General features: G+C 34.5%; 4 protein-coding genes across 4 annotated transcripts in view; 2 read left to right on the forward strand and 2 right to left on the reverse strand.

Moving 5' to 3' along the window:
* LOC125031483 (crustacyanin-C1 subunit-like) overlaps window positions 1-7,535 on the reverse strand; it is a 17,831-nt gene extending 10,296 nt beyond the window's left edge. Inside the window, exons 1-4 of the mRNA XM_047622294.1 lie at window positions 7,397-7,535; window positions 7,053-7,137; window positions 6,819-6,941; window positions 6,450-6,708 (exon numbers count right to left, since the gene is read on the reverse strand). Coding sequence (XP_047478250.1) covers window positions 6,458-6,708; window positions 6,819-6,941; window positions 7,053-7,137; window positions 7,397-7,534 — 597 coding nt within the window. The 5' untranslated portion in view covers window position 7,535 and the 3' untranslated portion in view covers window positions 6,450-6,457. The remainder of the gene's footprint in view (window positions 1-6,449; window positions 6,709-6,818; window positions 6,942-7,052; window positions 7,138-7,396) is intronic.
* Window positions 7,536-7,847: 312 nt separating this feature from the next.
* On the forward strand, window positions 7,848-8,705 carry LOC125031486 (crustacyanin-A2 subunit-like). The gene is made up of 3 exons (XM_047622297.1): window positions 7,848-7,996; window positions 8,101-8,317; window positions 8,431-8,705. Exons 1-3 carry the CDS (start codon window positions 7,874-7,876, stop codon window positions 8,661-8,663), a joined length of 573 nt encoding a protein of 190 aa, XP_047478253.1. The 5' UTR covers window positions 7,848-7,873; the 3' UTR covers window positions 8,664-8,705.
* A 1,887-nt stretch (window positions 8,706-10,592) lies between these two features.
* Window positions 10,593-11,788, reverse strand: LOC125031484 (crustacyanin-C1 subunit-like). The gene is made up of 4 exons (XM_047622295.1): window positions 11,651-11,788; window positions 11,257-11,341; window positions 11,023-11,145; window positions 10,593-10,905 (listed from the first exon to the last, which is right to left on the reverse strand). The coding sequence occupies exons 1-4, from the start codon at window positions 11,786-11,788 to the stop codon at window positions 10,655-10,657; spliced, it is 597 nt and encodes a 198-aa protein (XP_047478251.1). The 3' UTR covers window positions 10,593-10,654.
* A 335-nt stretch (window positions 11,789-12,123) lies between these two features.
* On the forward strand, window positions 12,124-12,955 carry LOC125031488 (crustacyanin-A2 subunit-like). The gene is made up of 3 exons (XM_047622299.1): window positions 12,124-12,252; window positions 12,357-12,567; window positions 12,681-12,955. Exons 1-3 carry the CDS (start codon window positions 12,130-12,132, stop codon window positions 12,911-12,913), a joined length of 567 nt encoding a protein of 188 aa, XP_047478255.1. The 5' UTR covers window positions 12,124-12,129; the 3' UTR covers window positions 12,914-12,955.
* Window positions 12,956-13,667: the final 712 nt, after the last annotated feature.

The raw sequence follows: 13,667 nt of genomic DNA on the forward strand, positions 1-13,667 counted from the left end.
ACACACAATTTTATAAGCTGTCCAAGTTCAAACAGTTGAAAACAAGATTTTCTTCTCGGGGAAGTGACATAAATCATTTTTAGCCTGACCGGATGACAATAGTACCTCATCTCTACAGTAGTTTTCTACCTCGTTGAAAAAGGCCGCAGATATGCGAAGAAGGACAGCATCGGCTGAACAGACACTCATTCTCTTTGTAGTCGATAAGGTCCCTCTTCTCCACAAACAGGTCCTTGGTTGCTAAGGCAAGAAGGACAGCGGCATAAATAGAGGAATGGATGAAGACCGTGGAGTTCAGGATGGGTCTGGGGAAAACATGAGCCAGGAAAGTATCCATCTGGTGGCCTGGTAGAGGGAAGGTCAGATATACCATCAAATTCCCCAAAGAACTTTCAGGCAGTAGTTTATAATTTGAGGAAAAATAATATGTGTGTAAGTTCTCTTTATTTGGAGGATTTATGGGGAACACCCCCTCTTTTGTTAAAGTATTTAATATGGATAAGAGTGCATAAGAGGCAATAAAATTTGCCGAAATCCAGCCTAAATTTGCTTCCCGTAGCCCTCCCAAAATTAAATTCTAGTTTTCCTCTACTACTCCACTACTCCCAGTAGTTCTCCAGGACAGAACTACATAAAAATGTCTTTTCTAATAGATGCGGCCGTCGTCCTAGGTCAGTCACCATTACATCTATGATCCCAATAGCTTCATCCATTCTGTACAGTGCCTTCGCTGTTTCGTCCTCCCGAATAATAACAGTATCTAACAAGCTTGTGATAACCCCAGCTATTTCAACAGCCTTTCTTGCAAATTTATCAGATTCCATGATTTGGGTATGCAACATATCTATACGGTGAGTAATTACCCTTCTCATTATCAATCCTGCAATAGTAAGTTCCTCCACGAGAGAACGCTTCTGGCCGTGGTCATCCCTACAATCTGACTTAATACTCATCAGTTTCACAATAACCCTGTTAACTTGCATATAGCCCTCCGGGTACTTACCTAGTTTGATTTTTTTTTTTTTTTTTCAATTTACTGTATATATATTTTAAATATAACCCCTGGTTATCATCTTATCTGTACTCCTTGTATCTTTCTACTTCTTATTACGTAAGGTATATGCACGATATTTTCCCTTTTTTCTCAGCTCTACATATTTCTCTGAATCTTTCAAAGTTTCCAAACTACTGTCGTTTTTACTCTGTTGGGTACACCTTATCTACATTATGGGCCTGGCCCCTTGTTAACGACATTTCCTTTTGCGACCTACCTACGTGTTCTTTGCGTTCTTTCTCGTCAGCAATTTTCTTGATTTTAAATACATCACTGATTTTTTCTGTTACCCTGTATGGTACTAAATATAATGGCTGCACTTTTTTATTCAAACTCACCTTAGGAGTAGCTTTAAGATATACTCGGTCTCCTTCCACGATGTGTGAAGGCTTGGCATGGGGTCGATCCCTTGGCCTTCTCTGGATATCTTCTTCAATACATTCTTTGCATCTTTTAAAAATCTTTAAGCCCATGACTCTCGTCTCTTGCAAATAACCTTGCACATTATACCAAGGAGCTGTGTCCTATGAAAATAGGATATATGGAAAATGAGGGTTCCGATGCTTTAGTGTGAAAAAGTGTGTCTATTATCACTCTATGCTAAGCAGTATTGTAAGCTAACATTCGAGCCCACATTGACGAGTTGTCCTAGACCACTGTACGCAAAATCTTATTTACTCTTTCCACTTATCCATTTGAGCTTGAATATGGAGTAGTAGTACGTTTGTCAACCAATTTCCTGTTAGTTTTAAATAGTTCGTTTACGAACTCCCCTCCCTCATCAGAAATTATTTGACGGGGAGTCCCCTCTTTGTAAATAAATCAGCAACAATGTATTTTGTCAAAGCATATACTAATGTAAGAATATAACGAAATTCTGCATACGGACCCACTATATCCATATGGACATGCTCGAAATGCCCTGAAACTTCAGTTTACCTGGCTTACAACGCAAACATATGTCGCAAGACGAACAATATTCCTTTACTAATTTCTTCATGTTTGGAAAGAATTAAAATAATTACAATCTCTTTAAGGTCACTAAGACACCCCCATGACCTGTAACAGGAATCGAATGAGCTAATCTTGAAGCTGTACTCTGATACAATTCTGGTACCACCATCAGGCCGTACCTGATAATTTTCGGTTCTCCTGGGAATCCCATTAAACTCATCCTTAATGAGTTCACCTTCACTTTGTAAATAATTCTTTACACGACCCTAAAGTGGGTCTCCATCTTGTGCATTTCGTACACCATCTAGTCCGCTAATGTCTATGATCTCAGATGGACTACTGTCACTGCCACCTGCCATTTCTGACCTCGGACAATCAAACCGATTTATTCCTTTATTAGATTTAACGAAATAAGACAGTGGCTAAGACTTCAATTATAATATTACTGTTGGAGAGCCCCCCCCCCCCCCCCTAAAACGGCTGCCTTACTTGCATTTGTAACTAACGCAAATATATGTGTGTGTGTGTGTTTGTTTGTGTATATATGCATGAGTAAATAAGTTATATATGTACATATTACAAAAATACACACACGTACATATATATATATATATATATATATATATATATATATTTATATGTGTGTGTGTGTGTGTGTGTATACATATATATATATACATATATATATACATTTATACACACACACACACACACACACATACACACACACACACACACACACACACACACACACACACACACATATATATATATATATATATATATATATATATATATATATATATCTGATTTCATTTTTTTATTTGAATTCCAGACCTGAAGATGGAATCCAGGTGAATTACGAAACTGTAGTCTCATTTTCAGTAAATCTATTTTTTGTATTGTGGATTTTTCTACAATATATATACCTATATATATATATATATATGAATATGTATATATACATATATAATACGTACGTGTTATATTTGTATCTACATACATATATAACACGAGGCCCAAAATGTAGATAAGGCGTACCCAACAGAGTAAAAACGACAGTAGTGTGTGTGTGTGTGTGTGTGTGTGGTTGTGACTGTGACTGTGTGTCTATATCTATATCTATCTATATATATATATATATATATACATATATACATATTCATATATATATATATATATACACATCTGTGTATATATAGGGACATACAGACACACACACAATGTTTATATATATGTAATATTTATTATATATATGTATATATGTATAAATATCTGTGTGTGTATGTGTGTGTATAACTGATAAACAGACATCAATTAATAAATTTATATATATATATATATATATATATATATATATGTATAGAAATATTTATTCATCATATATATACATATATACACACTATATGCATACATGCATGCATATATACATATATTTATATGTATATACAAATACATATATTATCTCTATCTTTATATATATATATACATATATATTAAGTATGTATGTAAGTTGTGTATGTGTGTGTGTGTGTGTGTGTGTGTAAATGTATATATATCGTAGATGTAGATATTTATATATATGTATGTATGTATGTATCTCTCTCTATATATATGTATATATATGGATATGTATAAATGTGTTTATATATACAGATATACACATAAACATAATATATAATGATATATATGATATATATGTAATATATGATACATATACCTATAAATATATGTATATATATGTATATTTATATAAACATAGATATATATATAGCATCTCTCTTTATATATATGTATATATACATATATCTGTGTATACATAATACATATTATATTAATATATACATATAGATATATTAAATATATATTTGTATATATGCATACATATATACTTATACATACAAATATATATCTGTCTCTATCTCCCTTTTTCCCTCGGGCACGCATCCGAATTACTTACACGTCTAAATTCACACAGGACTGACAATGCCCTACGTAACTATTGGAGAATTTGACTTTTGAGTAAAGAAAGAATACGAATAGTTCAATTTTATTTCATCATAGGCAATCATATACAGTACATGTACGTTACTGGTTTTCTACCAAGACCTATAGTTAGTGTTGTAGGAGCCTGTAATATCTGTCAGCGAGACTTGGTGAGCGGGAGAAGATGAAGGCGAAGTCGGAATAATAGCCGAAGTTGTATCCCGAGCAGCTATAGATGCACGAGAAGTTCTCGTAATCAGTGTCCAGAATCACATAGGGAGTAATCCAGTTTGGAAAGAGGAAAGTTTTACCGTTAATCACATCATATATATCCCTGAATTGATTACCTATATATATTACTTTCATATCTACTTACATACAAAATGGCCTTGTGAATACTTACATGCCTCGTAGTCTACGGAGAGGTGAAGTTCTCCGAAAGGATTCGGCAGAACCTGTCCCTTACGTGTAATTGCGTTTCCATGAGCATCAGTACCAGTGGATCTAACGTTGAGCTTGGTTCCATCTGTGGCTATATTATGTATACATTTCACTAGTACACAATGAAATCAGAATTTACATACATGAGTTATATAGCAATTTATAAAAGTTTGTAACCAAGAAAAAACGTTACCAAATGTGCCAGCTTACTGTAAAATGTTAAATATGGACTACAGAAATCTCATTTCGCTTAATACATACGTACACACGCACACACACACACGTCGATAAATTTCTGCGTGTGCGTACACATATATAAGAATATATATTTACGCACACACATATATACTCACACACATGCACACATACATATATATAAGTGTACGTTTATGTACATATACTACGCATGTGCACTTATATGTTTATGTATTCAAATTGGTTACATTATCATTATATGCTTCTGTTGATCGTAGAGCATTCTTTCGTCTACCGCAGGGCATTTTCCTGGCACGACAAAGTCTGGGATTACATTATCATTATATGCTTCTGTTAATCGTAGAGCATTCTTTCGTCTACCGCAGGGCATTTTCCCGGCACGACAAAGTCTGGGATCTTGTCGGCAGCGACCACTGCAACGAGAGCAGGACACAGCAACGAAGTCTTCATGACAAACCTGCGAACTGATTACTCTGAAAGGAGCCCCAACCACTACCCTTAATCTGGGTAACTGGGGCACCTACAACTTAAGAACATACGTGCCTGAGCCACTTCGGTGCTTCAAGTGCCGTCGGAGATTGTCAGGCCTCTTTATATGTGTGGAGCGATCTGCAGTGGCAAGTCACGCTCCAATAGGGTATTCATGTTGGTGATGAAGATAATAAGATTTGCTTAAATTATAACAACTCTTAAAATAACAGTTATATTTAGAAGAATTAATCTTATTTGTTTAATGATTTATATTATATATATTGTATATATATACAAATATACAAATAATTTATATACAAAATATATATATATATATATAATAAGCATACCTGTTGTATATGCAAGTATGATATATATGTATAGATACACTATATATATGTATATATATGTATATATATGTAAATAATATATATTTATATATACGTATAGATATATCCTATATACATATACATTACCTATATATATATAATATATATATGTATGTATATATGCATTATATATACATATATGTATATATATACATAATTATCCATACGAGGGGCGCTCATTAAAGATCTCCTCTATCCCACATGCATAATGATACGCATCTCTATAGGTCGTGTTGATTTCCAGTCCTTAACACATGTTTTCTGTTATAGTGAGGAAGGTGCAGTAATGTGTGAAAATGGAACCAGTGGAGTATCGAGCAGAAATCAGTTTTTTATACTTATGAATGGCCGTACACAACAAGGATAAGCGGAAGTAAGGGGAAATCGTTAATGGGCCCCCCTTGAGTGTGTATATAAATATGTATGTATGTATGCGTGTCTATATGTATATACACATGCATAATATATAAATACATAATATATGTGTATGCTTAATATATATACATATATTTATATACATATATTTGTGTATATACATACAAATGCATATATAAATATACTCATATATACAGACATGTATATATGTTGCATATATGCTGTAGAGGGTCATGGGACTTGAAGTGGTGAGCACCCAAGCAAGTAGCTTCTATAACACCATTCTAGGTAAGACTAGGCTTATTTGTATTATCATGATTAAAATTATATATAAGCAGTCGGCATTTCGGTTGTTTACTGGGAGAGATCTGTGTGTTATGTATCTCTGTCAACTGATTATTTTTCTTTTTTTCTCGGGTAAACATCAAAATAATTTACACATCCAAATTCATACAAGGCTGACAAGGCATTTCATTACTATTAGAGAATGTGACTTTTGAGTAATGAAAGAATGCAAATAGTTCATTTTTATTTCATCATAGGCAATCATATTCAGTATACAACTGATTTTCTACCAAGACCTATAGTTAGTGTTGTAGGAGCAGGATCCACCCTGAGCTGTCTTTGTGAAGCGAGAGGGGTCAACACCGATGTTCATGAAGGCGGCTTCACAACGCCTGTAATATCTGTCAGCGAGACTTGGTGAGCGGGAGAAGATGAAGGCGAAGTCGGAATAATAGCCGAAGTTGTATCCCGAGCAGCTATAGATGCACGAGAAGTTCTCGTAATCAGTGTCCAGAATCACGTAGGGAGCAATCCAGGCTGGAAAGAAGGTTTTACCGTTAATCATATCATATACATCCTTCAATGATATATCTAAATATGTTAATTTTATATTTACTTACATATAAAATGGCCATGTGAATACTTACATGCTTCGTAGTCTACGGAGAGGTGAGGTTCTCCGAAAGGATTCGGCAGAACCTGTCCCTTACGTGTAATTGCGTTTCCATTAGCATCAGTACCAGTGGACCTAACGTTGAACTTGGTTCCATCTGTGAATATATTATCATGTATACATTTCATTAGTGCACAATGAAAACAGAATATACATACATGGGTTATAGAGCAATTTCTAAAAGAATGTAACCAAGAAAAAGCCTTACCAAAGGTATATTCGTTGCGGACACACTGCTTGATCAGTTGGTAAGGGTTGTTTGTGAGAGCAATTTCGTACCATGTGCCAGCATACTGTAAATTTTAAAATATGGACTATAGAAACTTTAAGTCCAATATGAAATCACATTTCGCTTAATACTTAAACACACGCATACACACATACATGTGTCGATAAATTTCTGCTTGTGCGCACATATAGAAATATATACACACAAATACCTATAAATACACGCACACATGCATATGTGTTTATGCATATATGCTCTGCATGTGCATTTATATATTGAGGTATTCAAATTGGTTACATTATTATTATATGCAGTTAACTTGCCCTTTGATGATTAGGCTTCTGTTGACTGTACAGCATTCTCTCGTCTACCGCAGGACATTTTCCCGGCACGACAAAGTCTGGGATCTTGTCGGCAGCGACCACTGCAACGAGAGCAAGACACAGCAACGACGTCTTCATGATGAACCTACAAGCTGATTGCTTGCGGAGACTGTCAGGGCTCTTTATATGTGTGGAGCGATCTGCAGTGGCAAGTCACGTTCCAATAGGCAATTCATGTTGATCCTTTAGATAAGATTTGCTAAAATTAAAACAACTCCTAAAAGGACAGTTATATTTAGAAGAATCAATCAAGAACATTTGAATGGCATATCAAATTGCAAAGATAAGATTAGTAAAAAATCATAAATTCAAATGATATTCGTAAACTTCGATGCTCCGCCTTCTTCGCTGCTTTACGTGTGTCATGAGATATAAAGAGAAGGACTCGCCAACAGGAGACAGACACGACAAGCCACCATGTTGAACACACTCGTAGCTGCTGCCCTCGTGGCTCTTGTCTCAGCCGACGGCATTCCAGACTTCGTAGCTCCTGGAAATTGCGCCAAAGTGGCAAATCAAGACAACTTCGACCTTCGTAGAGTAAGTTTTCTTATAGTGTATTGCTTTCCATTTGCTTCTTCACTTACAAATTGATTGCTGCACGATTGTGTCCAAGTGTCTAATTAACATTTGTTTCCCAACAGTATGCTGGTCGTTGGTATCAGGTCAAGATCATCGATAACGCCTACCAGCCTTACACTCGCTGCATCCACTCCAACTACGACTACTCTGACTCTGACTACGGCTTTAAGGTGACCACAGCTGGATTCAGTCCCAACAACGAGTATCTCAGACTACAGGGCAAGATCTATCCCACAAAGGACTTCCCAACTGCCCATATGCTCATTGATTTCCCTTCTGGTAGGTGTAAACGATTCTTTATTATATACATAATTACATATGGTAGAACCCAGACATACGAGATTGACCAATGACTTTTTGTAATTATGTGTTGTCCATTCTTTTACCAACAGTTTTCGCGGCTCCCTATGAAGTGATCGAGACTGACTACGACAGCTATTCCTGCGTGTATTCCTGCATTGACACAGACAAGTACAAGTCCGAGTTCGGCTTCGTATTCTCCCGTACTCCACAGAACTCCGGTACAGCGATTGACAGATGCGCCTCCGCATTCCGCAGGAACGGCGTCGACTTTTCCCTTTTCAATGTAGTTCCTCATACAGCCGAATGTGTTTACAGGGCATAAACATACACCAAATATCTACATAATAATAAAAATATAATGTGACTTACAGTATCAATGTATCCCAAATAGAAAGGAACTTTACTATATTCATTTCAATATACATTAAAAAGCGACTACTCGCTGTGTGTGTGTGTGTGGATTTATTTATGTATGTGTGTGCGTGTACATATATGTGTGTGTGTGTGTGTGTGTGTAAGAATATTCATGTATAGTTATACTTCTACATGTATCTGTGCATTAGTGAATAATACGATAACAGGCAATGAACCTTCCAGATACTAAAAGTACTCCTCTTAACCACAGGTTCCGAGTAACACATTTACTACGGTTTTAAACATGTGGAAACTGATGAAGATGTTATTATGAAAGTATACATTTAAATACATATATAAGTATATATATATAAGTAAATATAATTCATACCTCAGTAAATTCATACATGCATTTAGGTGTATGTTTGTGTATTTCTTTTCATATATAATACACAAATGTGTGTATATATAATATATATATATCATATATAGACAGATAGATTTAGATATATAGATATATATATATGTTTGTATATATATGTATTATATATTTATATTTAGATAGATTGATAGATAGATAGGTTGACAGCTTGATAGATATATACATAATATATACATATATTTATGTCTGTATATAAGTGTATATCATAAATACACATATGTATATATATACATATATAGATAGTAGAATACATGTTTATCTATACATTTATATATATACACCCGCACGCACACACACATTTATGTATATAGATGTGTGGGCGTACATATACATAGTGTATATATGCTATATAGATATATATCATATATTCATATGAATATATATACAATATATATACTGTGTATGTATGTATATATATGAAATATAGATACATACATTAATTAATATACATATAATTTACACACAAAATATATATAGTAAGCATACATGGTGTATATGCAAGTATGATATGCATCGATAGAAAGATAGATACACACACATATATCTATGTATATGTATGTACACCTATATATACAGATATATTGTATATACATAAATTGTCTCTCAATATAGATATGCAAGCATATATATGTATATAATACATGTGTATATATACATATAAATATATCAAATATACATTTACATTACCTCTATATATAGATATGTATATATGTATTATATATACATATTTGTATATATGTATATACATACTTATGCATACGAGGGGCGTTAATCAACCCACATACATGATGATACACATCTCTGTAGGTCTTGTGTTGATTTCCAGTCCTTAATACATGTTTTCTGTTATAGTGGAGAAGGTACAATAAAGTGTGGAAATGGAACCAGTGGAGTATTTTTTTTTTTTTTTTTTTTTTTTTTTTTTTTTTTTTTTTTGAATGGCCGCACACAACAATGATAAGCGGAAGTGGGTGAAGGGAAATCTTTAATGAGCGCCGATCATACATATAGATATATGTGTATATATGTAAGGATATGTATATACACATACATAATTTATATATACATAATATATGTATATGCATAACATATATATACACATATTAGTGTATATACATAAATACATATATAAATATATGCATATACATAGACTTGCATATGTATTACTTTTATGCTGTTGAGGGTCATGGGATTGAAGTGATGAGCACCCAAGCAAGTTGTTTGTATAGCACCATTCTGGGTAAGACTTGGCTTATTTGTATCATCATGATCAAAATTGTTATTTCTTTCCCGGATATGAACTAGGGGAGATCTCTGTGTTATGTCTCTCTATCAATTAAATCTTTTTTTCATCGGGCAAACATCAAAATAATTTACACATCCAAATTCATACAAAGCTGACAATGCATTTCATCCCTATTAGAGAATTTCACTTTTGAGTAAACAAAAAATACAAATAGTTCAATTTTTATTTCACCGCAGGCAATCATATACATTATATGTACGTTACTGATTTTCTACCAAGACCTATAGTTAGTGTTGTAGGAGCAGGATCCACCCTGAGTTGTCTTCGTGAAACGAGAGGGGTCAACACCGATGTTCATGAAGGCGGCTTCACAACGCCTGTAATATCTGTCAGCGAGACTTGGTGAGCGGGAGAAGATGAAGGCGAAGTCGGAATAATAGCCGAAATTGTATCCCGAGCAGCTATAGATGCACGAGAAGTTTTCGTAGTCAGTGTCCAGAATCACATAAGGAGCAATCCAGGCTGGAAAAAGGAAAGTTGTACCGTTAATCATATCATATATATCCTTGAATGAATTACCTATATATATATATTAATTTCATATCTACTTACATACAAAAAGGCCTTGTGAATACTTACATGCTTCGTAGTCTACGGAGAGGTGAGGTTCTCCGAAAGGATTCGGCAGAACCTGTCCCTGACGTGTAATTGCGTTTCCATGAGCATCAGCACCAGTGGATCTAACGTTGAACTTGGTTCCATCTGTGGATAGATTATCATGTATACATTTCACTAATGCACAATGAAAACAGAATTTACATACATGGGTTATAGAGCAATGTCTAAAAGTCTGTAATCAAGAAAAAGCCTTACCAAAGGTATATTCGTTGCGGACACACTGCTTGATTAGTTGGTACGGGTTGTTTGTGAGAGCAATTTCGTACCATGTGCCAGCATACTGTAGATTTTAAAATATTGACTATAATAACTGTTGAAGTTCAATATAAAATCACATTTCGCATAATACATACATATATATGTATATAAATGAATGTATATATTAAATTAAATATATAAATGCATGAGTCTATATATTTGTACGTGTGTACATATATATAAAAATATGTATTTACATATACACACACACACACATATATATATATATATATATATATATATATATATATATATATATATACTGAGCGTATGCACTTATATATTGATGTATTCAAATTGGTTACATTATTATTATATGTCGTTAACTTGCCCTTTGATGGTTAGGCTTCTGTTGATTGTAGAGCATTCTTTCGTCTACCGCAGGACATTTTCCCGGCACGACAAAGTCTGGGATCTTGTCGGCAGCGACCACTGCAACGAGAGCAAGACACAGCAACGACGTCTTCATGATGAACCTTCAAGCTGATTGCTTTCCGAGATTGTCAGGGCTCTTTATATGTGTGGAGCGATCTGCAGTGGCAAGTCACGTTCCAATAGGCAATTCATGTTGATCATTTAGATAAGATTTGCTAAAATTAAAACAACTCTTAAAAGGACAGTTATATTTAGAAGAATCAATCAAGAACATTTGAATGGCATTTCAAACTGCAACGATAAGATTAGTAAAAAAATATCATAAATTCAAATGATATTCGTAAACTTCGATGCTCCGCCTTCTTCGCTGCTTTACGTGTGTCATGAGATATAAAGAGAAGGACTCGCCAACAGGAGACAGACCGACAAGCCACCATGTTGAACATACTTGTAGCTGCTGCCCTCGTGGCTCTTGTCTCAGCCGACGGCATTCCAGACTTCGTAGCTCCTGGAAATTGCGCCAAAGTAGCAAATCAAGACAACTTCGACCTTCGTAGAGTTAGTTTTCTTATAGTGTATTGCTTTCCATTTGCTTCTTTACTTACAAATTAAGTGTTGCACGATTGTCTACAAGTATCTAAGTAACATTTGTTCTCCAACAGTATGCTGGTCGTTGGTATCAGGTCAAGATCATCGACAACGCCTACCAGCCATACACTCGCTGCATCCACTCCAACTACGACTACTCTGACAATGGCTTCAGGGTGACCACAGCTGGATTCAGTCCCAACAACGAGTATCTCAGACTGCAGGGCAAGATCTATCCCACAAAGGACTTCCCAACTGCCCATATGCTCATTGATTTCCCTTCTGGTAGGTGTAAACGATTCTTTCTTACATACATAATTACATATGGTAGAACCAAGAGATACGGTATTGACCAATGACTCTTTGTAATTATGTGTTGTCCCTTCTTCTACCAACAGTTTTCGCCGCTCCCTATGAAGTGATCGAGACTGACTACGACAGCTATTCCTGCGTGTATTCCTGCATTGACACAGACAAGTACAAGTCCGAGTTCGGCTTCGTGTTCTCCCGTACTCCACAGAACTCCGGTGCAGCGATTGACAGATGCGCCTCCGTCTTCCGCAGGAACGGCGTCGATTTCTCCCTTTTCAATGTAGTTCCTCATACAGCCGAATGTGTTTACAGGGCATAAACATACACCAAATATCTACATAATAATAAAAGTATAACTGTGGCTTACAGTTTCAATGTATCCCAAAACGAAAGGAACTTTACTATATTCATTTCTATATAAATTAAAATGCGACTACTCGCTGTATATATGTATGTATGTTTGTGCGTATGTATGTATATGTGTTTGTAAGAATAAGCATATAGTTATACTTCTACATGTATTTGTGTATTAGTGAATAATACGATAACAGACAATGAACCTTCCAGATACTAAAAGTACTCTTCTTAACCACAGATTCCGAGTAACACATTTACTACGGTTTTTAAACATGTGAAAACTGATGATGTTATTATGAAAGTATACATATAAATACATATATAAGTATAATCACACACGTAAATATAATACATATCTTAGTAAATTCATGCATGCATTTAGGTGTATGTGTGTGTATTTGTTTTCATATATAATACAAAAATGTGTATATATAATATATGTATATTATATAAAGACAGATAGATTTATATATATATATGTGTGTGTGTGTGTGTATGAATATATATATGCATTATATATTTATATTTAGATAGATTGATAGATAGATAGGTAGGTAGACAGCTTGATAGATATATACATAATAAATACATATATTTATGTCTATGTATAAGTGTATATTACATATACACATATGTGTGTGTATATATATACATATATAGATAGTAGAATACATGTTTATAAATATATTTATATATATACACACGCACACACACAC

Source organism: Penaeus chinensis, chromosome 13 (assembly GCF_019202785.1).
Source record: "Penaeus chinensis breed Huanghai No. 1 chromosome 13, ASM1920278v2, whole genome shotgun sequence".
NCBI classification, from domain to species: domain Eukaryota; kingdom Metazoa; phylum Arthropoda; class Malacostraca; order Decapoda; family Penaeidae; genus Penaeus; species Penaeus chinensis.